The sequence below is a fragment of the Aythya fuligula genome, chromosome 4 (genome assembly GCF_009819795.1).
Source record: "Aythya fuligula isolate bAytFul2 chromosome 4, bAytFul2.pri, whole genome shotgun sequence".
Taxonomy (NCBI): Eukaryota; Metazoa; Chordata; class Aves; order Anseriformes; family Anatidae; genus Aythya; species Aythya fuligula.
Genome location: NC_045562.1, coordinates 4,842,446 through 4,867,594, shown reverse-complemented (window position 1 = coordinate 4,867,594; position 25,149 = coordinate 4,842,446). Strand labels below are relative to the sequence as shown.

The window sequence follows — 25,149 nt, the reverse complement described above, 5'->3', positions numbered from 1 at the left end:
GTACTTCAGGCTATCGATGCGCTTTGTGGGTAAAAACACTCTGAAACTTCGTGTTTCATGGAGTAGTTTAAAGGCATGAGACTGAGGGCTGTTGTGAGTTGACATAACTTCACTGAAGCCAGTAGTGCCACACTAATTTACGCCAGCTGGGGATATGGTCTGTCCTAGCAAATTTAAGAGCTGTCTTGCTTGTTAGAGCTGATGAGCAAACAGAAGCCTGATTTATTCTTTCATGCAGAAAGTTGTGTGCAGCCCAAATATTTTCACACATGCTTAATGATGGACACACACACTCTTCTCTCTGTCTCCTTCACTCTGCTGGATTGTTCCAAGCCATTGAAATGTTAATATGTGTATGGAAATGTGCTTCTAAGGCATTTTTAAAAAGTACACGCTTGGAAGCAAGGAAGCCATGCAGGATATGTATCACGGCATTTTCCCTGCAGCAGTCCTAAACAAGGTGGATAGTCAGTCACCTGAAACACCTCCTTTCCTTCCTACTGATTCTCATATGTGTTACAAATTTGTGGAAGGCCATTCTTGCCTCTTGCTCTTATTTGGTGTCCTGAGCTCAGGCTGTACTGTGGTCTGGCTAGATGCCAGTACCTTCATGTGAAATAACAGATAGGACATATAGGCTTCTTGAACTTTATTCCAGTTGCTCTCTACCCCCATTTTGTTTTCTTTTGAATATTTTGTTTTCTTTTGAACATTTTATTTTCTTAATCTGAAAATCACAGTCATTGAAGTGTTCGGTGGCATTTTTGGGTATTGTCTCTTCACAATAGCCCTCTTCATCAGCTGAATCCCAGGGTTGTGTCCAAGTCCTGGTATGGTGATCTGTAGTTACACAGTTTTGCCAGAGCAATGAGTACCTCTGATGGGCATCTTCATGAAGCTGGTGTCTAACTCCCCAGCTTCAGGGTGGACCATCCAATACCAGATGCTGGGTCTGTCCACTTGTGGAGCACCCTGGAGCCACAGTTTGACACAGATGAGCTGAATACATTTGACTGAATTTCTATCAAATTTTCCAGAGCATATAGAGTTTATAGACTCTATGCTATCTGCAGCAGGACAGTTTATGCTCAATCTGGCATAGCATCTGTCAAAATAAACTTCCCCTTTCTCGCCTCTCCACTCCAGGCTTGAACCTGGAGGGTGAATCTGTACTGAATCAGCTCTCTGTAGCTTGTGGCCACAGTGGTTTGATCTGGTAGTAGCCAGCCTAAAAATGTCACATCAAATCCTGGCCTCAGGTATATGCTTTGTGGTCAAGAGCATGGTGCTGAAAACTGGGCTTCCTGCCTAACTAGCTAAAGGCTAGGATACAAATACCAGTGTTGTGTAGAGCACCAGCTTTTAGGACAGGCAGAACCACAGCCAACGAAATGAAATACAGGGTGCATTGAATGATTTTGGAGTCACCTGTTGCCAGTGCTTGTATTTCATTATTTTAAAATATTTTAAAATATATTTCTGTGTAGTTGTTGTGCCAGGCATTCTAAATAGAGAGATTTGCTACATGTACAGATGAACTGGTATTTTCTTTTTGTCTTTACAAGCCCTTGGAAGAGGTCGATGATGCCTTTCTCTGAGGGTTAGAAGTCATGATGTAAGCAGCTCAGACTGGCCTAGCATGTAGGTCAAGCATGTAGGAACAAGGATGCAGGTTGTCCCTCTTGCAAGCAAAAGTCTTCATGAGCTGTCTGAAGAGCCACTGACTGTTAGCAGCATCACTGCATTAGCGACTGCTGTGGTGATTCATTATGCAGTTATAATGCCCAAACTGACCCTCCCTGTACCCCTTGCAGGGTTACTGAGAGGCAGTTGCACAAGCTATGAGTGGATCTGGAGTGCCCAGAGGTACAACCAGAAGCCTTCAGTGTCCAGAGGTCATTAGTTACAACATCTGCTACGTAACCAAAGGATGTTGGCAGGAATTAATTAATAAAAGGGTTCTCCAGAAAACTCCCTTCTTTTTCTTCTCCCTTTGTTCTTAGCAAAGACCTGAATTAAATGAATGCCAAAAAGTCTACTGAAAAGGAAAGGAGAGAACAGTGAAATACAAATTGAATCAAAGTACTTCTAAAAAAAGAACTCAGCTCTGCTCTGTGTCAGATCTCAAATTCTGTCTTTCAGAGTGGATTAATCCAAAGTGGAACAAGGCAGACTGATTCCAGAGCAGGTTTTCACACACAAGTTATTCAGCAGTAGCTATTGCAATGTTCATGTACTCTGTCTTGGTCAGAATTAACTTTCAAGTACAGGCAAGCCCTTTCATTAGACTTGAGTCAATTGCAAAAACATTTAATAAAGGTAATTAGCTAAAAAATATGCAATGGCATTCTCAGTTCATTTTGCTTTTGCACAGACATTTGTGATCTGGGAGTAAAAAACTATGTTCCAAGCAATAGGGGACCTTGTCAATCTCCTATGACAGTGTTTGGTCACATATTTATACCAGAACTGTTGATGTGCCTGATCTAAAATAGATTAAGGAATCAACAGTTCAAGGAGCACTTGAAACTTAAATAATGTCTTCTCTGTGAACTGTACTCATAGCATTACAGGTGTAAATTATTCGTGGGCAGCCCACTGGTCAAGCAAATGTTTACAATTTCTGTAAGGGGAGCACAAAGAGAATAGTTGAAGACAAAATCCCATACATCCCCATTTGCTTGGGCTGTGGTCACCCCTGACTTCATTGCCACAGATTCTTCCTTCAGTGTGCATTAGATCTGTTGTCTAAAGCAACAGGAAAATGAAGTTGCTTGTGCACTTTGCATTGGCTTTCAAATCAATGTTGAGTTTGTCATTGACATTTCAGTGGGAATTGCACCTCTCTGTTCAAAGAATGATTTTTGGCAGCTTCTCCTTTAGTTAATCCTTTTAAAAGTGCTTAAACATCACTGGTAGTATTTGGATCTGCATGCATGATTTCTGGGCAACTACTCAAAACTTACTAAGCAATGATCTTTTTTGTTTAATCATTCACAATAAATGTTACATAAACGAACTGATAGCAGAGTCATGGGACATTTTTTCCCCCACTGGTATTGTACAAATGATGAGACTTGAAAAATTTTTGAAAGCTAGCCAGTATAAAATGAATTTTTTCTGCTGCTGCAAGAAACAAGAACTTTTTTGAAACTGGTGGAGTTGGATCTCCTTAAGTCACCACTGCATGTCTTACCTTGTAAAAAGATCATGTTTTGGGAAATCAAGGTACTGAAAGAATGGTGTAAGTTGTTTGGTTCAGTAACAGAAAGGGTGAAGCACCGCTAGAAACTGCACAGGCTTTTATGAAGCCTAACCAAGGGAAAGTGCTTGTGTATTACCAAAATCTTCAAATAATTCTAGAAATCTGTCATTGCATACCCACTGGGAGAGACTCTTGGTTCTGAGATGAGGCAATGCTGCTGCTCTAAGGCTCTCAGCAAGAACATAGCAGTGGCTAGCTTATAAATAACCTCCATGCTGGCAGAGATCGCTACTGTCTGTCCTTGTGTTGTGCGCTTAGAAAGTGCTTAAAGCTTGTGTGATTCTTCCTGTTCCTTGTTTTAGTTTCCTGTTTGCCTCTTGCCTAAGACAATCTGGCACCCGTAGGCCAGAATGTTTCACCACTTCTCCCCAAGCAATCTGCTCTTCATACCAATGGTTCAGTTGCCACAAACCTTCCTGCTTGAGCGGCCTGCTGCAAACCCCATTCAGCAGGAGCCAAAACCAGCATTTGTTTGGTAAGGAGACATTGCTCATGAAGCAGCATTCATTTACAAAAGGCAAGAAATGCAGCCATAGAAAATGCAGGTGCGAGTGGTGGGCTACTCTATAAAAATGAATGCTCTATTTGGGCAAGGTGTGGGGTTGTTTATTGCGTAAGTATAAAGCACCTCTAATTCAATAGAAACTGGTCTGGGAACACAGGAAAGGAAAAATAGCCTTTCTTGAGGTAATGCACCATTCACAGTCACAAGGGGATTGTTAACCCCACATGCCAGCAGTGCCACCTTTGATTTCCAGTCACCTAGCAAGTGACTGAGGGATCTGGTTGAAACAAGGCAAGAGGGCAGTCTGTGAATGGACCAAGAGAAATGGGGTGGGAGGACTAGTCGCACCCATTTCTCTCCAGGTGCTTTTTGGGGGAAAGCAAGCAGAGTGGGAATTTTGAAGATACTTGGCCTGTTGGTCAGTATTCCCATAGGCAGGGTAGTTTTGCTTCTGAGTGCCGGAAGAGAGGTTTTGCTTTAAGAAAGCTTAGCAAAGCATGCATGCCACTGGTCTCAGGCTTCTGAAGAGCAGAATCGCTGAATACTGTGCCACCCGTAGCATCAGAGCCTGGAGAGAGACCTACAGCCTCATGCTCAGCCCAAGAGCAGAGGAGCTCCACCTCAGGGGGGCTGAGGGCCATGAAGGTGGGCACCGAAGGTACTGCAAGATTTCTGCAGGGTAGCTAGCCCTGTAGTCAGATTGGCACATAAGGTCACTGCGTTGTTGTGGCTTTTGACAGTTTTCCTGTGTGTTATTTTAAAGAGGCCTGGCTATTTCTGGTTACAAACATTTTGTAATCATTTAATGCGTCAAGGGTCTCTAAGGCATTTTTGGTTGCAAGATTTTCATGGGAGCTCATTTCTGACAGCATTAAATCTATAGTTAATCCAGGTTAATCCATATAACATGTTTTGCTGCAAAGATATACTCAATGTAAAGAATAGTATGCAATGAAGATGTGGACTCATAAGTGAGGGACTTTTTTGCTGTTGTAGTCTAATTTGTCAACTATATTTTGAAAGCTCTACATTATTAGGCATTTGCATTTGGATGGTGTTTTCTTTCTTTTTTCAGCAGCGGCCTGCACACATTTTACTGCATTTTCCTCTTCCTCTTCATCTTCCTTTCCCTTTTCCTTGGCACCCGTGGAAATACCTTTTCCATGACAGTGGTATGCTAAGGTATTCTTAAAGGCTTCACCTGCAATTATTAGTCTCTGCCTCGGCCCAATGCCTACTTTGTAAGATGTCTTTCATTCTTTATCTCAGAAATATGTAAAATGGTAATTCTTTGTTTCACATTACACTTATTGAACATAAAGGGATTGCCTCACAGATAAATTGTTTTGCAACATGTATGCATACATGTTTCTGTATGCTTATGCCTAGATAAAAAGATATGTATATCTATACACACCACACCCCTACATGTATAACATATATACTCACACATATATTTACGTATCTATGTCAGAAGAAACTTTCTTTTGTCAAACTTAGCTGATGTTGGAACTTTTTTTTTTTTTTTTTTTTTTCCCCACTGGAGTTTCACCACCTGTAACAGTGTCCTCGTTTGGCTGTGAGTTAAGAGAGAAGTATTAAATGCCGTGATTATTTTTGCACAGAGACCCAAGTTGAAAATCTGGTCTTGTCTCATAGACACTCAGAGGTCTCATATGTACTATAATGTTTTTCTTCAAAGGTGATTGTGCAAAATCTGTTTTTTATAGCCTGTTTATGATTTGTATGATCTGTGTCTTGCCTAACAGAGAGCAGTGTAAAGTTAATGTGACTGAGAGCTGATCAGAAGTACTGTGGACAGAAACTTTGCTCTCAAGAGCAAGCCACTGGAGCGTGTTAGAAGCAGATTTTCCAGATGAACGCCTTTCCTGTCTTATTTTGTGACTAGAATGAAAAAACAAAGGACTTGGGACCAGAAGCCTTCTTTTCACTTAAGAGAAGTACTCTGAGCAAGCTGAAAAATATATTTACAGATTTTTAAGTTTCCTGGGAGTTGCAAACCAGACTGCTTGCTTCCCTGTTGTTCAGTAGTTGTGTCTCTTCACTGCTTCATGATATTTAGTGTAACCAGTCCGTGACTTTGTACTACACATGGTAGGGCTTTATTTCCTTGACAAAACCATGTTCAAGTGGGGAATAAATGGAAGTAACTGCAAATAAGTAAATTGAACTAACTGTACTTTGTGACTTGCCGTCCTATGTAACTAGGGATTGTGCCCGATAAGGTGATTAGCCTTTACAAACCATAACAAAGATTATTAGAGCTGCTTTCATAGGTGAGAGCAAACAGAGACATAAAGACGCTAAGTCACTTGCTGAGCTGTGTAATGAGTCAACAGCTAATCTGAAGCCAGGAGTCTTTCTCCAGGCTTTCTGCCTTGTCGATTATAAAAGACTCTTAGCAACCTTTAGTGAGCCACATGGAAAAACTTTTCTTCATGTTCTTCCTCTTCCCGTTCCCCTTCCTTTTCTTTCTTTCATTTTTTCTTATTCCTTATTGTTGTTGACATATGTTCCTGTGATAGTGGAGCAGTGTTTACCCTGATGTACGTGAATGGATGCTGTTTTGCTTAGTACAGATTGGCCTTGAGCTGTGAAGCTCAGTGAAGGCTTTAAAATTTTGAAGCTTTCTATCTAGGACAGAAGCCCAAAAATATTTCCATATGAAATATCAGCATGAGGAATCCCTCTGTGTAAACTTTTCTCTCACGACCTTTGTAACATATGCTGCGTCTCCGGAGACTGAAGCCTACAGAGGCAACGTGATAAAATCCAGTCACATCGCAAGTCAGTGGCAAATGCAAAAATGCAGTTTGTCTTTTCTCATTCTGGATCTGAGGCCTTTTCAGCTGAACCATAGGAACTAGGCACTAACATCAAGTGCTTCAGGGTGGCAGAGAGAGGGAAAGCCTGTCACTGTCATTTGGCCTTGTTTTCCCTTGCATAAGCCTTCTGCCAGAGCTTGGTTGGCAGCAGCACAAGCCAGATTCAGACTGGAAAGGTCATCACTGAGAAAGAGTAAATGAACCTTTCTGCTGCTGTAAGAAAAGTGCTCTGCATGCAAGTGTTAGTCAGTTGTTTTTCTAAATTATTATATTAAATGAAGAGAAAAAAACAAACAACAAAAACAAGGCAGATCAAACATGCTTATATACAATATGCTTATATGCATATATACAGTACTTAACCACACAATATAATGAATAGTGTTTCATGGAAATCCCAGTCCCTGACCTTGTCTCCTCTAGCACATTACCTAGTGCCATTTCTTTAACAGCTCTCTTTTTTGGCTTGTAGCTTAGGGTATCTGCAGCACTTACTCTTCAGGGGATGCCTACACAAATTCTTGTGCCCCATTTTGCAAGAGACATTTAATCAGCTTTCTCCATGGATAGAAATATTTTTATGAAAGGTGTTTTTGACTTCTGCTTCTAGGCTCTAGTTTTTACACATTGTTGCTGAAAAAATGTGATTTGAGATGAGGGTGTCCTATTTTGCTGCCTTAAAATCGAAATGTTGTCTCCATTCATAATATTCTTCTTTTTTTTTTTTTCCGTTTTATTTTTTCTTCTTTTTTCTTTTCTCTCTCTCTTTTTTTTTTTTTTTTTTTTTTTTTTTTTCTCTCTCTCTCTCTTTTTTTTTTTTTTTCCTTTTACCTTTTTAAAAAGAAATACACTGCATATTGTAACAATATTCATGTAAAATAAATGTTTGAGGTTTGTCCATTGGTCCCCTTTGTTCATCTCTCTCTCTCTCTCTCTTTTTTTTTTTTTTTTAACCAGATAACATCAGAGCTTGCTTTTTCTGGGGATGTGGGGATGTGGGGGGCTTTTCCCCTCTGGAATATGGTGCGTTGGGGGCTGCCTGCTAGTTAGCATCCACCAAGTTTACATCTCTGAAGACTGTAAATGTATTTTATGCATGTCTGAAAAAAAACACATACATCTAGAAACCATTGGAAAAAATGTAACACTCCTGCATGTGCACGTGTGATGTGGAGAAATAGGCATGAAGGGATTCTGAATGAAACCAGCCATTTACATCTATCTGGGCCTTTGGGTCTCCCACATCATCCTCTCCTTCAGACTGTAACCACAAAACTGATCAGATTGCTGTGATCCAGATTTCTTGTTGGTACACTTGACATTTTTTTTCCCCTTCTCTGTAAACAAGACAAACCCGATTTTTCTCAATAATTCTTCTAGTCCCTTCATTTCTACTGCAGTGTTTAATGGAGCTAGGGCTGAGGCATACTCCCCAGATGTGGACATGCTCCGATTCCCTGGAAGGTCAGGGATGTTATGTTGACATAGCAACTTTTGATCCTGTTTCTTCTCCCCAGAACAGTGCCTTCTAAGGCACAGCTTTCCAACTCTGCAAAGGTTCAATCCTGCTTGCTTTTATGTAGGGGAATTAACAGGTGCCTGGTTCAGACTCTCACAGTGCTCTTTCATCAGAATCTACAGAAAGCACTGTCCTTTCTTTTCCCTTGTTCTGAACAGCCTTTTTTCTTTAAAAGCCCTAAAAGGGCAATGTAAAAGTGATTGAAATAGTGGTAAACTATGATTATGAGCTGCAATAAAGATAAAAGTAGTTCCAGTGTGTTCCCCACTTGGGAAGGAGTCCTGCCTTTCCCTCACCCCACTGCCTCTTCTTCCTGCTGCTTGTCTTGCACAGGCTCAGCCCCCCTCCAGGAGTGTTCATTGGCCTCGCAGAAAACTGATGTCAAAAGAAAAAAAGAGGGGAGGTGGATATTTTTTTTTCTGCAAGGTCAGTGAATTGAACTGGCTTACAGGGGTGTCTGATGAACTCCAGGGCTGGGGTGGAGGTTGAACCACTTGGCCAGAACCAGGAACTGCACAGCCAGGACAGGAGAGGAAAAAGGGGAACAAAGAAGTTGGGAAGTACTTTACCTATTCAGTGAACAGAACATATTTGATCAGTTCAACTGACCGGAACAACTGTTCGTGTCTGGCCTTAATTATTTCTGCTTACTCTCTTTCATCCTTTAGCCAGTCTCTTCTAATTAGTAAACCCTTCACAGCAGGGGTTGTGCATAATCTTGTTGGGGGACTCTAAGATACTGCAAAAACATTAACAAAAATACAGTAATAGTGATTTTTGTAAGAGCAGCTCAACTGCTGTTAACTGGTGGATTGGTTCATAAATTCATATAAAATCGTGTAACAGAGAAGTGCTTGCCTCTCTTGTTTAAAGAAAATAGAAGATTCATCTGCTCTCAGTAACTTATACCTTGCATGATTAACTACCATTAGCAGAACAGATAGGTAGAGAACTTCCTGCTTTATGAAGCTGAAACTGGATGTAAAACACTATCCAACCGGAGCAATTGTTTCTCCGTGTAATTTTAGCATGTGCAGAAACAAGACACAGGTAGCGGCCCAGGCTCCTTGTGCTTCTTATGAAGCTGCGACCTTTATTTCCCTCCAAATTTAGATTAATTGGATATTTTTCTAGTTCTTCATCATGTTTTTGGAAATTAAATATTAATGACCTGCCATAAGGCTGTTGGGCTGTGTTCTTTTCAGCGTCACCCTCCCAGTTGCTGGGAACAGCATGCTGCTTGTTCTGCATGCTGTGGGTGAGGTACAATGTAAGGAGCCCTCACTTGATACTGGGAATGACCTAAGCTGTGCCTTTAGATACACGCCTTGGTAGGAAAAGTGGATGGAAAGGGAAAGAATTTTTTTTTTTTTTTTTAATTGAAGGGAGACAGGTGCAACATGTTCAGGTAGTTTAATTCGCTGACAATGAACGAAAGGCATTGGCCTCTTAGTGTCAGGTAAGGAAGGTGCTTTCCCCAGCTTCAAAGGGTAGGTTAATTGTGAGGCCACCATGGAGCTGCTAGTGCCAATGTGTGGCTAAAGGAGGACATCAAAGCATCTGTAGAAAGCACAGTGGCAGCCTTGATTTTGAGCAAAGTGCCATGGAAATGCGCCTTTGGTATGTTAGTACTTGTACTACATTAGTCTGTCAGTGGTTTATCTAGTTGGAAGAAATTCCTCTACCACCCCTCCAAAGGAGGTTGATTTGGGTCTTTGTGCAGGTGGAGAGGCCTGTGCCATGGATCCTGGCAGGGCCCAGCCCCATTTGCAGCGCAGCCCTGCAAGCAGTGGAGCTGTGGCAGCTGAGATAACCTCCAGCACAGAGGGTGAGAGCTGTGTACAGCAGAGGACCACAAAGAGCCTCAGGGAAATACAGCCAAGCCAGCTCTGCTTTGGCATGGAGAGAAGCCCAGGCCAAAACTGAAGTGGTTTTCCTCAGCAAATGGGTGTTACTGAAGAATGAAATTGAAATAAACAACAACAACAACAAAAAAACCCTTTGTGGAGGATTTCATAATTACAAATAAGAGATTTATTTTTATGGAATTATTCAAGAATCATGAAATAGAAAATAAGCCAGCATTGGATGTTGGATGAAGTTATATTGGAAATATCAATATTAATATAGCAAATCGTGGAAAACATGAAATTAAATAAGGTGCTCAATATCAGTGGCAGTGTCAGCAGCAATTATGAAACAGCAGAACTCAGGGTATGAAAATTGAATAGATTTTTTTTTCCCTGAAGTACATACCACTTGTAAAGCCCTCAGTGTTTTCCATAGCATAGAGTTGTGCATATATTAAAAGAGAAAAGCAGGGCTTGTGCGCTTTCCCTGAAATCTAACACCGACAAGGAAGCACAAGTCAGGCTAGAATATCTCCAGCAAAGACAGGCAGTGGCTGCAAAGCGGCTCCATGTATGTTTTATGCAGAGGTCCTCTCATTTTAGTAATCTATCAAATGTTAGCATAGGCATTTATGTGTCAGGATCCAGTGCAACTGGCGTGCAACTCTTCATCACCTTTGACAAAAAGTAACAGAACCACTACAGAAGGATCAGGCAGTACTTCCCACGGCTTTCAAAACATCTAAAATCCATGGGAATGTAAGCTGGGCTATCCCTGGGAGCCTCATTTCAGTGCATCTGAAATTATCTATACTGTACTTGCATATTTTGTGGACTTAGAGGGTTCAATATATAAACTTTTGAAAAAAAAAAAAAAGAAAAACTAAAATCTTACTCTATATAAATAGTTCTCTATAAAAGTTGCTTTATCAATAGAAAATTATGATCCATATTCATTTCTTTGAACACAAAGTAAGAATGGCTTGCATGAACGTTGTGCCTCTACACACTCAGAGGTAGACTCTTGGTAGAGCATCACTGACATTAACAAAGTTACACCAATTTATATCAGCTGGGAATATGGTCCATAGGACCTAAGATACACAGGAAGATAACAATGATTTCTCTCAAGTATTGTTTTGTGAATTCAGCCATTAAAACATGGAAAGTAATTAACATCTCAATATCATATATTGAAATTTAAAATATTGTAAAAATAGCATGTTAAGTTCATCATGTTAAACTTTATAGGATTGGTGATTTGCTTGTATGGTGGTGAAGCAATTCATACTCTGTAATATGAGTAGATCCACAGATTTCACAGAGTTTGTTTACCTATGCCAAGCCTGCAATCAGCACCAAGATATTCATGAATCACTTGTCCATTCTGTCACATGTAGCTTTCAGGCCACATGGTATAGTTCTCATATATCTGAAAATGTATTTTAAACTCCTAATAAAGCTAATAGATATTTAGTCAATTTAGAGAAGGTAGCACTAGGCTTCAGACAAATCCTAGGACTCCAACTATTGCACTCTTCATCTCAAAAGCAAATAGAAAACAAATTCAAACTGAAAAAGAAAACTTTCCGTCTTCAAGTTATTATTCTTTTACTTGGCACCGAGCATTTTTCAGGGTAAAAACCATTTTCTTGTCTGCAGGCAGCTCCATTCATATGGCTGGTGCTTTCATTTGCGGACTCTGCTTGAGAACCCCCTTCATTAGTCTGAAACACAAATGAAATATCAATGAAGACTCATGCTTGTCTTTCAACAGGCGGGCATTGAACTTGGTTCCTACTAAGAAGCTCTGCCCAATTCTCCTCTTTCAGAAGCATAACTTTTCACCTTTGAAATAAATTGAACCGAATGTGTACAAATGTATGAAAGAGTTTGTACCCCAAATCTAGATTTATCTGTTATCCATATAGCCAGTAATCCATACGATCTCTGCCTTTATTGTCTCCCTAGACAGCTGAGCTCTTGCCTCTCTGCCATTTGCAGCATCACTGGAAAATTTGTGAAGGGATGCCTCAGTGAGCTTCCCTATAGCACAGTGGATGACATGTATTTTTAAGGGTGTGAGAAATTATATATGATTTGTCCAAAGCCAGTGCTGCAACCTGAGGAATCCCAAATTTGAATGTCAGCCATTCATACTCAAAGATTCCACTACAGTGGAAACTAAATCCTTGGAATGCCCTAAAAATTGGAAATCTTCCAGGCTGAAGGCTTGCTTAGAAAGCCAAATATCCATTGGTAGCACTCAATACCTAGAACTGGTGAAATTCTTGACTGCTTAAGAGCTCACAGTTGTGTGCAGCCCAAGGTCTGGTTGCTTGTATTTGCATATATATAGGGCAGACAAGGCAATGGGCTTGTCTATGAAATGTTCCTTGTTGTAGGTCTGTGTAGGTCAGCTCTTTTTAGATTTGCCCCAGTAACACTATCCTCTCAGGCTCCTTTCCACAGACTAGTTCTGAGCTCAGTATCAATGCACAGAGCCTCTCATGCCACCAAAAATGAGGGTGCCATTTGCTTCACCAAACACCTACATGAATAAGATTGAAAAAGAAAAAACACAAGAAAAAAACAAAATCATACTTTTCTTTTACATTGTGCATTTGCAGATATGTTGTTTCCTGTCTTCATTCCAGTTGCCTCTTCAATTTCTAAGAAAAAAAAAATAATAAAAAGAACCAGGTGTGAGTAAGTGTACAGTCAGTTTAACTGCTAGCTGAAGGAAACAATACCCAATCAACTATTCCTCTGAGCATTTATCCCATGGGAGAGTAACTGAAAAAGTAAAGAATACGTCCTAAAGCATTTTTCCAAGGAAACATGATTAATGTATCAGGACTGTGGGTGTTTAAATAGCATGAGCTTAGCAGCTTAGCCAGAGCACAGGTATGTAGATCCTATATACCCTATAGATAGACCTTTCAAAGCTGAATCCTGCAGATTTGTGCTAGGCTAGCTCCAGTTGTTCTAACCTCAGGAGATGGGAGCATTCAGTGTAGAATGACCTTGGAGAGTCCTTATGTTAATTATCACAGAATCACAGAATTTTCTAGGTTGGAAGAGACCTCAAGATCATCGAGTCCAACCTCTGACCTAACGCTAACAGTCCCCACTAAACCATTTCCCTAAGCTCTACATCTAAACGTCTTTTGAAGACTTCCAGGGATGGTGAAGACTTCCAGGGATGTTATTAATGATAAATATCCTGATGTTATTTTCCCCTGAATTGATCCCCAGGTAGAAGATTAATAGAGTCTGAAAACCTTCAGGCTGAATTTGAGTGAGACAATCATATTCAATGAAGCCAGTTAGAAAAAGAAAAACAACAAACAGAGCACTATGGAAAGTTTCACCAGTGTCTTTCAGGCCACTGGTGAATTAATTTATTTGCTCCTTAACACTTAGCATATGTGACCAGAGATAAATAAGAACACTGAGCCTATGAGAGAAAGAATCGTGAGCAGGACTTTGCCTACGAAGTTTGGCTGAAGTATATTTGAGGCTTTTTAAATTTATTTTGAGTAAATGGCATTGAGAACAGCAGCTTGAACAAAGAGAAGGAAACATAATTGCTTTCTTTTCCTTGCATATAATAGGCTGCATTATGGTATCGTGTCTGGTGTTTCCAAAGTGTCATTACAACAAAGAGTATTGTGAGCATTAAACCATACATACCTGTGAGAAGTACATCAATTTTCTCCACTACGTGTTTTGCATTTTCCATAGTGAAACACATTGGTGGTTTAAATTTTAGTACATTTCTGTGTGGTCCATCTGCACTAAGGAGGATTTTCTGCTCTTTCAGCCTGTGGAAAGAGGAAACAGTTGTGTTAAACACAGATATACAACTATATTGTGCCCTGTCAGACCCTTCATGCCAAGTTAAACTTTAAAATTTTTCTTTTTTCTAATACTATGTCGTCAGAAGCTACAGAAGTTTTAATTGAAATTAATGAGTAACTGCTAGGGAATATTAGGAGGGTTTGATCACTGCATGTAGTCATTAGAAAACATTTACTTGTAAATAAGGTGAAGAGCTTCAGCTGTGGCTGGTGTTCTCTTTTGTTGGTCCTTCACCAGATCCACTCCAACAAACAATCCAACGCCCCTGGAGCAGAGATAAAACATAGAAAAATGAAATCCAGTGTCAGGAATCCAAGCTTTCTGCTCAAACGTAGACTTTAGCAAGAGAGAAAACAACAAGAAAGGGATGGGACTTTCCGTTTAGCTATCTTTTTGCACTTGCTACTTCAGATGATCAAGTGAGATAACAGCTAATTCTGAATAAATTTAACTGGTTCATTAAGGCTACATGGCCAGGTAACAATATTCTTGCTTTCTTATCCTGCAAACCTCAAAACAAGGTAATGTGGAAGACAGATAATCAAAAATAAGAATTAAAAACAACAACAACAATAAAAACAAAAAACTAAGAGTGGTTATCATGGTTCTAACATGAGATGGGGGATACCTACACTAACATCTCCAAATGAAATGGTCCAGAGATTTGATTGTCTCCATCATCCCAAGAGTGTGCTGGCAACTGGGCTATTGCATAGTGGTGGATCTTTCTCCTACTTGCTCCCAGAGCCCTTCTAAGCTACATTTATTCCCCAGCTAAACAGCTGTATGGAAACATTTCTTGACAAACATGTTATTTACGGTATTAGTTTTGGGTAGACCAGTTTCAGAGAGGTGGAACATAATCATGGCATCCTATTTCTGGGTTCTCCTCACCCCAGACTTTCTTTTTATTTTATTTTTATTTTTTTCCCCTCATCATATCTTGTCTCTGAAACACTGAAATGCCATGGGGCACCTACCTGATATCTCCCACTAAGGGATGCTTCTCCTTTTGTTCAGCCAGCAATTCTAGGAGATAATTTCCTACACGTGCAGCATTTCCTTGGAGATCTTCTTTTTCTATTACATCCAGTACTGCCAAACCAATTGCACAAGACACTGGGTTGCCTCCAAACTGATAGTAAAGACAATAGGAAAACAGCACCCATCAGAAACATTCATCCATGTCTATCCAGGTAGTTTTTGCTTATCTTCTCCTACTTGGCATGCAGTGAGGAAAACTTAAAGAGGTGAAGATTTTGTGCTATGAAGGCTGTGGAGCACAGCTCCCCATGGTTTGGGCAGTGTAGCAAAGCCCAAGGGAGGGAGCTCCCTGTTCCTCAGCTTCGGGTTTCAGTAATTTGAAGATTTCACAGCTCAAGTGTTCAAGCTGCTCTCATGGTTTGTAGACTATATATGCAGGCAAAATGCTCCTGTGAAGAGCAATGGGTGACAGATCTGGTATTTCTTCAACTGTAGGGTGTAACCCCCATTGAAAGAAAAGAGAATGCATGGTAGCTGGGAAGAAGTCTCAGTCACAGGAGCAGAAAAGAGGATTTAAGAAGAAAGCTGCTCCTCTGTGGCATGCATGCCACTCAAATGTTTCCTGGTGAAGGGTCACTGTTTTGTTAGGTGATGACTGCACAGCAGGGTTTGCCAGGGCATGAGCCTCATCTGCACAGCACCCATTGCTGAGCCTATCCTAGAAAATGAAGTGTTATATGGTCAGCATTTCAGAGGGGAGTGAGGGAGAGGTAGGACTAAGGAGATATTTATCCATATGGCTATGAGATGAACTGCATGACTTGCCAGAGTCATGCTGGTCCATTTTAAGATATACTACCTAATAGAGAGCATATTTCAAAGCCTCTCCATTTGTTCTTAGGTATTAGCTTTTGACTGACTTGAGCTCCTAGCAATATGTTGCAGTGATGGATGCAGATGTTATGTGAATCACCTGAACAACTGGTAACTGCTAAATGTAAACAAACAAACAAAAGGACAAACCTGCATGTACAAACTTACAGTATTGAAATACTCCAGGCCAGAGGCACCAAAACTTTCAGCAATTTCCCTTGTTGTAACCACACAAGACATAGGATGGCCATTGCCAATGGGTTTTCCCATGGTGACAATGTCAGGCACAAAGTCTTCACCTTGCAGTTGGAAAGCCCAGAAATGCTTCCCAACTCTGCCAAAGCCAACCTGGACCTCATCAGCTATGAATACACCACCTGCTGCACGCACATACCTGGAAACAAATAGAATAGCTTGAGTGACTAACTTCGCTGACTGGTCTTGAATCTAGGACAAGGATGTCGGTAGAACAGAAAATCTCCACTGTGAAACCAGTTTAGACAATAAAAAAAGAAGGAATGTGGCTGCTGAAACACAACTTGGTATGGAACTTCAGTGCTGCTGCTCTAACAACCATGCTCAGAGACTGCGTAAGTGGCTAACCCCCCTGGCATACATCCCAGCAGTCTGCCTAAGAAGAGGTTGGTTCTTCCTCTCGTATGCCAAAGACTGCTGCCAGGACTCTGCTTTCAGGAATAGTCAGACCTGTGAATCCTGAGTGACGCAACTTGAGTTTATCCTTTGTCATAGTACTTGAGCACTACAAGTACTACAAGTACTGCAAGTAGAACTTGAGTCCTTCACTGACCTGGCTCTTACTCAGGCCCTAATGAACCTATAGTTCATCTATCAAATTTCTGACAGATATTCACAGCTACTCCATTCAAGCCAATTGTTTCGCTTATAGTGTGACAAAACAGAGCTGGAGTGCACAACAGAGATTGGAAACTTATTCAAACAGAGCTGTAGCTATTTCAATTGAAAAAAATATTAGTTGACTAAATGTTAACAAAAAATGTCTAGTATTTTGATGTAAAATAGGAGTACTGTAATTTTACTGCAGGGCTACCTCTCTGATGGTTCAACTTCATCTTCCATCATACTTATGGCCTGAAGATTAAAGATAGAAAAGGAAAGACAATTATCCAGCTAAAAATAATTAGTCAGCTGATGTTCCATAAAAAATAGAAGTGAAATCATACTTTTCAAAAAGTAGGAAGAAACCACAGATAACCAAGAGCAAGAGAGGAAGATAGTTGATTTGATTGGATCAGCCTATAGTGAAAAACATTGTGTTTTTTTTTTTTTTTTTTTTTTTTTTTTTGGTTAATTTTCAGCTATGCCCTTTCAAAGTGATGTACGTACTCTGCCACTTTCTGGAAATAGCCCACAGGTGGAATTACTTGGCCTCCACAGCTCTGCATGGATTCGGCTATGAAAGCAGCAATCTACAAAAAACAAACTGAGGTAAGAGCTATGTTCATCTGCCTGGCCTTTGCACAAACATCTAACAGTCTAGAAATAAATGTTTAAATGTGTGCCCTAATTTAATCACACAATGGGTTCGACATCTTAGGGTTCTTGAGGAGCTATGGCTAGAGAATTTTTTCATTTTTTTAAATCAGGGGTGCCCAAATTTGCAGTAGCCAGGGCCACCTTTGTAACCTGATGGGAATACAAGGACCTCCATTAACCCCCAGTCCTACAGCCATTAAAGTTGAAGACACTTACTCCTGTCAGCGGACAGACTCCTGGGAACTCTGTAAATTTATTTACAGATTTCCATTTACAGGAGACATACCAGTGTTTGCCATTTTCTCCAAGAGGTGAATAAAACTTGCTTAATGCCAGGACTCTCCAGTAAGAGGTACATGTGGTGATCAGCTTAATTGTTCAATCTTTAGACCAGGTAGAGTTGGGTAGAAGCTGAACTGGGAGATGACCTGAGGCTATGCTTTGGGCACCCCTGCCTAATGAAAATAACTAAAGAAGTGAAATATCAGCACGAGGCACTTGACATAAGAGGAGAAAAATTCTATAGGTGAAATAATTCCAGTTGCTAGGAATGAAAAAGAAAGTTATTTCAAGTCAGGAAGGGCAAGAGCAGCGGATCAGACACACTGGAACATCAAAATTCATTTCTTGTCAACATGTCTATGCAGCAGAGATACAATATTACCCCAAAGTCTCAGCATAAGTCTGCTATTTAAGGGATTGCATCCCCACACCACTTGTGAACCCCTCCCTGAGCATCAAGAAGTCTCTCTGGGCTGGTGCAGTCTTCCTGGAAACAAGGCCGAGCAGTAACGTGTAAAGAACCGTACACTATATTTGAAGAGGCATGCTACGGCCAAAGAGTACGAAGCTTCCCATAGCATGTGAGGCTTAGCCTTTAGCACAACTTGTCCTGCCACAGGTCTATGTCACCAAAACCTAAGAAATATGCAAAAGAAAGGAAACAAGGGAAGAAAAAAAACACAAAACTATCCGTTAGTAAAGGATTAAAAAAGTTGATGAAGAAATTAAAAGAAGAGTGATACAAGTCCATTGGACTAGAAGGGAACATATTGTTCCAATCTCCACTGAATGTGGGGCTTTGAATCAAGCCCTACGTATCTCTAAATGCTTGTGCCATCACACAAAATATTAACACACGTTGTAAATAAACCTGTTTAGAAAGGATCTGATTTTATCAAGGTCATGTTGTATATGATTGAAAGGTTCATCTTTTTCAGATGACTTCAAAGTCATCTTTGCTACTGCAATCAGAAATATATTATCAAGATTTTATCTATCTTTTTCTCTATATTTTCTCCATTCATAGAGACTTTTAGATATATCCTTGCTAGAAATTGTGTAGTGTTCTCAGCTGACCTGAAAGCTAGTCTGTGCCCTAAGATATTTACAGTCTACTGGTGCAATGCATGAAATAGAGAATTAAACTGTTTTGGTTGTATCTACTCATTTACAAATGTATAATTGATCCTTTCACTGATACCTAGAAAAATTATGATAAGGTTGAAAAATGGCACATTTTGAAGACAGAATACATCACAGGAAAATGAAAGGCAAGCAAGGGAAACTAAGTAGAGAAACATATCCTTAGTTTCCTGTTTCATGCCTCCATTTTACTCCTAATAAATGAATCTTCAGTATTTCTAGAGCACAAGACACACACCTTGCGTCCATTCTTCTGTGTTTCTTCAATAATTTTTTTCACCTCTTCAGCATACGCACTTGCTGGATCTGGGTGGTCTTCCCTATATTTCCCTCTGTAGATATCTGGAGAAGGAGCCTGAAAAGACCAATTTAAAAAATACATATATTTTTAAAGGCAATCTTTCCGTGAAACATTTACCCTGTGTTTCTTTTCATTGCTCTGAGTTCTTGTAACAGGTACAGTTCTGTCTTTCTACATAGATACATAACAGGAGTTAGCACAATCTCAATTTCTGCATGGACTTGTACCAAAATATGTACAGGAGCCTAAACTCAAAGCCAGCCCTGTGATGTGTTCAGCATTACTGGACGCAAATGTTGGAAGAGCCATCTACCTCATCCACCTCTTCAAGTCCATTCCTCCTCTCCCCTAAGACATAATACTGAGTCCTCATCTGTCAAGTTATTTCAGTTTCTTGCAGGAATTTCCCTTCCTGCAACTGGAAAACTGGGTTTTCCAGTCTGGCACTTGACTTCCAGCATCCTCATCACAGTAAGAATCTGTATGACCTTCAACAATGTTGGAAGAAGTTCAGTAAATAAAGGGAGCATTATAAAAAATTCGGAAAGACCTGTGAGCAATTTGGTGTGCTCCTCTGAGCTGAGAATGATTTTTGTCACGGTAAGATATACAAGATCAGGCTGGAAATCAAATGGTAGCCTGTTAAGGTGAATATGAGCTCTATACCCAGAACTGTGTGCAGATGGGCTCTGCCTTTCCAGTTTTTTGAAGTAAACTTAAAAGTCCTGCTTATCTTTAGCCAAAGTAACACAACAGACATTGGCTACCTTCCTCAAACTGTGTATCTGTACAGTGCAATGAATATGAAAACTTGTAGTATACATGAGAATGAGAAATGAACTCAGCATTGCAAATGAGGACTCTTTGAAATCCAAAAGCAAACAATTTTGCTGTATTAAGTCCACTGACAAACACTCAGTGTACAGTGTATGTACACTTGTCCTGGTTTCAGTTAGAACAGAGCTAATTTTCTTCCTCGTAGCTGGTAGAATGCTGTTTTGGCTTAGGATGAGAAGAGTGCTGATAACACCCCGATGTTTTAATTGTTGCAGAGCAGTGCTTATACCAAGCCAAGGACATCTCAGCTTCTTGCTCTGTCCTGCCAACGGGGAGGCTGGGGGTGCAGGAAGAGCTGGGAGGGGACAGACCCAGGACAGGTGACCCAAACTAGCCAAAGGGGTATTCCATACCATCTGGCATCATGCTAAACAATATATAGGGGTGGCTAGCCGGGGGAGGGGGGCCGGACTGCTCGGGGTTAAGCTGGGCATCGGTCAGCGGGTGGTGAGCAATTGCATTGTGCATCACTTGTTTGTACACATTATTATTAGTAGTACTATTATCATCATTGTATTATTATTATTATTATTGTCATTATTATTTTCCTGTCTTATTAAACTGTCTTTATCTCAACTCACGGGCTTCACTTTCCATTTCTCTCCCCCGTCCCAGAGAGGGAGGGGGGAGGGTGAGTGAACGGCTGTGTGGTGTTTAGCTGCCGGCTGGGTTAAACCACGACAACACTGGAATCAGCAAAGCAGAATGAAAGTATATTTACAGCAGAAGTAGCTAATTGAATATAACACATAACAGGCATAACAATGACAAAAAGAAAAGAAAACAAAACAAAAAAAAAAGCTCACTTACCACATGCACAAACTCCTTCTTGCTGTCCTTTCCCAGCTGATTAAATTTATAGGGACTGATGTCAATCAGAGACGTAAGATGGCCATGGTAAGCACTGCATGAGAGTTAAATATTGAAGTCACCAAATTTATAGAAGAGCTAAATTTACCATTTTGCTTATAAATAAACCAGAATAAGAGGCTGTATTTGTAACACAGTAGCACTGTTTGTGATGGGATCTTAGTTTAATTCTCTCAATCTTTCTCTCAAAGGCAATACGAAATTGCTGTTGGCTTTAATTCACTAGCAAGACTGGAACCAGGGGTGAGCTTTAGTTCTTGCATAAACCTAGATGGCAGTGTGAGGACAGGCAGGTGATGTCCCTTGGATGGCACCAGCTCTGAAGGGGCTGCCCTGGCCAGTTATGAACAGCAGTGCAGGGTGGGTCCAGTTGCCTCATGGCCACCTTGCAGGCCCCGCTCTGGCCAGCCCAAACTTTGTAAGCTCGGCCCTAACACCACTGCAAAGACTCCCAAGGGTCTGCATTGCAACAGAGGTTGTGGCCCTTATACAGCAGCAGCACACCCCTGAAGGCTTGACTGTTTGGCCAAAGCCAGTCACGGGATAAAGGTGAAGAGTGAATATAAAAGCTTTGTAAGTATGCTGAAGATGGTTACTATTGAGGCCAAAACACTTTCATTCAGCCATAAACTTGAAGCAGAGGGAACTGCAGCCCAAAACAAAGGTAAGTCACAACAAGACAGCAGCGGACATGTTGGGTAAAGAGGATAACAAAACCCCACAGAGCCTTGGAAACTGGGGGCCTGTGGTGTTCGGGCCAGCAAGACTTTGCAGTCAAGCAGAGTGACCGAGCCTCCGTCATCAGCTTCTCCTGACTGAAACTACTGTCAGGGGCTCCAAATTGTGTCCCTGTTAGTCAAGGAGGGCTAACAGGGATCTGGCTACAGCTGAGTCAAACAAGCTCTGTGCCTTTCAGTCACAGATGTGCTCTGGTTGGATTTTCTGATTGTGACCTGAGGAAAAGATCCGGCCCAACAGCAGGGTAACCAATGCTACAGTTGTGTCCAGGCTAGGGAGACCCAGAGACTTGGTCAAGAACATTCCTCAGGACTGACAGCCCTTTCAGTTCCTCCTGATTTTTGAGCTGCTCAGGTTTGTGTGTATGCTCCTGCGCTCAACAGAGAAGAGCTGAGCATTGGTACAGCAGGGAATCAACACCACTGCAGAGCTCCAAGGTCATCCTTCTTGAACACTGAATGCTTATTTATTTAGAACCAGGGAATCATAGCACCAAAGACTCATTTAGGTTGGAAAAGACCTTTGAGATCCTCAAGTCCAAAATGAAGCATTTCCAGCAGAGTATCACAAACAGAAAGCCCTTTTCCAGAACAGCCCAGTGGCTAGACCACGCAGTGGTGTTTCAAACTATCGTTCACGTCTCTGGCATGAATTGCTTTGTCATTCTGTGTGGGAAACATAAACTGAAATTTATGTTTCAAAAACTGTAACAGGTGACTGACCTTCTGGGTTGACTGACAATCTGTTTTTCACAAATCTTCAGAACTTGTGTTTATCCAAATGTGAAAAAGGGAAACTTATTTCCTGACCTCTTCTACTATGAAAGCAACAAAGCCTTTCTTTCAGCAGGCAGTACAGTACAAACAGCAGGGGGTTGCTGCACAGCCGCTTCTGAAGTAATTGCAGGAGTTGCTGGCTGCATTTACACAAGCTGCTCTATGTACTTACTTTTCAAGGGTGATCACATCTTGGTGTCCGTGGTATTGCCGGGCCAGTCGTAAAGCCAGATCATTTGCTTCAGACCTGCACCACATCAGATACATCCACAAAACAGTGAGGAAGGGCTTCCAATTAAAATCTATGCTAACAGAAGAGGAGGCAGGGGACACAGCAGGTTCTTTTTCTATACAGATTACAATGCTAAGGTTGTGACTGTAAATGCCACATAAGAGGGCGAGGAAAAAAACAGCCCTTTGTACAAACAGCAAACAAAGAGATGCTTTATTTCCCTCCCCCAGTTTGTTTGTGAACATTTACCTCCTGTAGGCACAAACAAGACCACATCGCAGAGCAGTGAGCAGCTGAAAGCACAACACGGCCACAAAACCCCCCGAAAGTGTCAGAGCATGCTGGCCCTGTCTCCCCCCTCCACGATAGCTCCATCCTCCCCAGCCATCAGGCAGCAGAGGACACAAGTCTGCTCCTGCTACGGAGACCTAAACTTCCAGCCTGGCCCTCAGCAGCCCCTCTGCTTCCATTGTCTGATGTTCTGCAGAGCAGTCTCATGCCTTGGCTCTCTTGCACCGAGCCATCATATCAAATATGATAGCTGCAGAGACAAAGTATCCTGCAATCAATCAGTACTGGAAGTATTTCTGTTTCTTATTACTAAGTCCTACTTTAACAAATTCTTACTTCTGAGTGTCCATCTTGAACAGGGAGAAAATAGCCTTAATGAACAAATAACTAAGCAGACATACCCAGAGTTAACAAAATAGCACACAGAGAGTTTCTCTGGCAGGGTAGCCGTAAGACGCTGAGCGTACTGAACGAGGTTGTCATGCAGGAACCGGGAGTTTGTATTGAGCAGTTCCATCTGTTTGGTTGCAGCCTTTGTCACATATGGATGGCTGTGGCCAACTGAAGAAGAAAATAATTAGTATTACTCGCAAACAGCCCGCTATTGAACCACACAAGGAAGCCCTGTGACCCTGTCATCATCACTTGAAAGACGTGCATTACAATTCCTATTAGAAATGAGGCAGCAGAAGCAGTCTTACAAGATAAACTGCTTACCATGTGCAACGTTGTTGATACAGTCTAAGTATTTTTCTCCAGTCTCATCAAACATATATTGGCCCTGAGCACGCACTATCTTCAGAGGGTCCTTGGCAAAGAAAACTTTGCAGGAAGGCCTAAAAAAATGTATAAAATAACACCGTTTTAGTTTTCTGAGTCATTCCCCCTCCTTTGAGCTCTTTTGGCTCAAAAGGGGTGGTGAAATGAGGCTGATGAATGCCCCCTGGCACAGCAGGACAGCAGCAGTCCCGGGTAAGGGCACCCGCGATCCTTGACCCTGTCTGGAAGGGACTCCATGCATGGGGACTGCAAGTCCTTCGAGGTCCTTACATGTCCCACTGCATCTGTGGGCTGTAGCTCTGGTTGTTTACATCTCTCACGGCCATGTATAGCCAGTTAGCTCTCTGGGAATAAAGCTGGGTGGTTAAGAGCTGTTTTATGCTATAGCCAAAAAGTCGTTACGCAAGGGCTGACTGTACTGCACAGAGGTCATGTTCAAGAACAAAATGCTAATGCCTCGGAGGCTTTATTTTCAGAGCTGCTGAGCAGGCACCTAAAATCTCAGTGTTTCTTCCTGACTGCTTTGAATCACATCTTTAAAAGCAGCTTTTTATAAGCACCCAATTCATGCTGGCTTCCAGCAAAACTCAGGTTCCACGTGACATTATCCAAAGCCCTCTTTAAACTCTCTCTCCCCCCCCTTTTTTTTTTCTCTCTTGGAGAATATGCCAGCTATGTTATTATGTTGAGTGATATTGCTGAGCAGAGGGAAAGCATTCTAAACTTTCAGAAAGGGTTATGTGGTCTCAGATAAACACGGCTGTTTCCAGGTAACTCAGTGCTACGAAATGCATCCCCTCAGTTGGGTGCACTGTGATCACCGACTTGTAAAGCCCAGAGGCAACTCCTGGAAAGGGAAATCATCTACTCTCTTTCCTTCTCAAAGCTTATAGTCCTGCTGCACACATCTTTTTCTGATGCCTCTGGCTAGTCCTCTGCTCCACTTTAAAGAAGTACACCTCATCATCATCACTTGGGGCTGTTTCCTGACTACACTTTGCTCTTCTGCTAGGTCAGCCCTTTCTGCAGGTCTTTTTCTCTTTGCCCTACACAGCCCAGTGCAATGCGGGCAAGATTCCCGTAGCATCAAGCTGTCCCCTATAGAGAAGCCGGTGTGACACGAGCTTCATGAACGCGTCTGGGCTCTGGCTGAACCTGTAGCGTGTGGCTCAGCTCCTGCAGGACGAGGTCCCACCACCCTCACCGTGCTCCCCACCCGCCCCTGCCACCCCTACCCGATGTGTTTCCTCCGCAGGGCGAGGGTCTCTGCCTTGCTGTAGCGCTCCTCCATCCTGCCCGGCATGGCACGGAACAGCGCAGCTCAGCTGGGATCCTGCCTCTTATCCAGCGCTGGTGCAAACTCCTCCTCCTTCCTCCCTCTCTCCTCCCTCCATCCCTCCCCTCGCTCTCTGTCCCTCGTTCCAGCTCCCAAATCACAGACGCCGTGGTGAGGGACCCCAGGGGCTTGGTTCAAGTAAGGTTAGGGCCGTAGCAGCGTCTTCACAGCACGGCTCCCTGTCTCCCAGGCTCTGTTCGTGTGTACCTCTATACAGCATCCACATATCTATTCCCAGAAAGCAGGGTGAATTAGTGAGAGCTACATTTTTTGCTATGTTTTGCTGTCTGTGGGTATAACAGGGCTGTAGCCCCGATGCTGTGACGCACTGGCACGGCCTAT

At 41.8% G+C, this 25,149-nt stretch overlaps 1 protein-coding gene across 1 annotated transcript; it reads right to left on the bottom strand.

The window, feature by feature from the left end:
- Nucleotides 1–10,169: 10,169 nt before the first annotated feature.
- ETNPPL (ethanolamine-phosphate phospho-lyase) lies at nt 10,170–24,774 on the bottom strand. The gene is made up of 13 exons (XM_032186526.1): nt 24,707–24,774; nt 23,409–23,527; nt 23,093–23,252; nt 22,341–22,415; nt 20,595–20,688; nt 18,885–19,001; nt 17,072–17,154; nt 15,875–16,100; nt 14,830–14,984; nt 14,025–14,114; nt 13,682–13,812; nt 12,590–12,657; nt 10,170–11,712 (listed from the first exon to the last, which is right to left on the bottom strand). Exons 1-13 carry the CDS (start codon nt 24,772–24,774, stop codon nt 11,581–11,583), a joined length of 1,518 nt encoding a protein of 505 aa, XP_032042417.1. The 3' UTR covers nt 10,170–11,580.
- Between the last annotated feature and the right edge of the window lie 375 nt (nt 24,775–25,149).

Coding starts and splice junctions, on each gene's coding strand:
- ETNPPL (XM_032186526.1), bottom strand. CDS start 24,774: ATGCCGGGCAGGATGGAGGAGCGCTACAGCAAGGCAGAGACCCTCGCC. Junction 23,528..24,706: donor CTGCGGAGGAAACACATCGG/GTAGGGGTGGCA, acceptor ACATTTTTTTAG/GCCTTCCTGCAAAGTTTTCT. Junction 20,689..22,340: donor GATGTGATCACCCTTGAAAA/GTAAGTACATAG, acceptor ACTCTCATGCAG/TGCTTACCATGGCCATCTTA.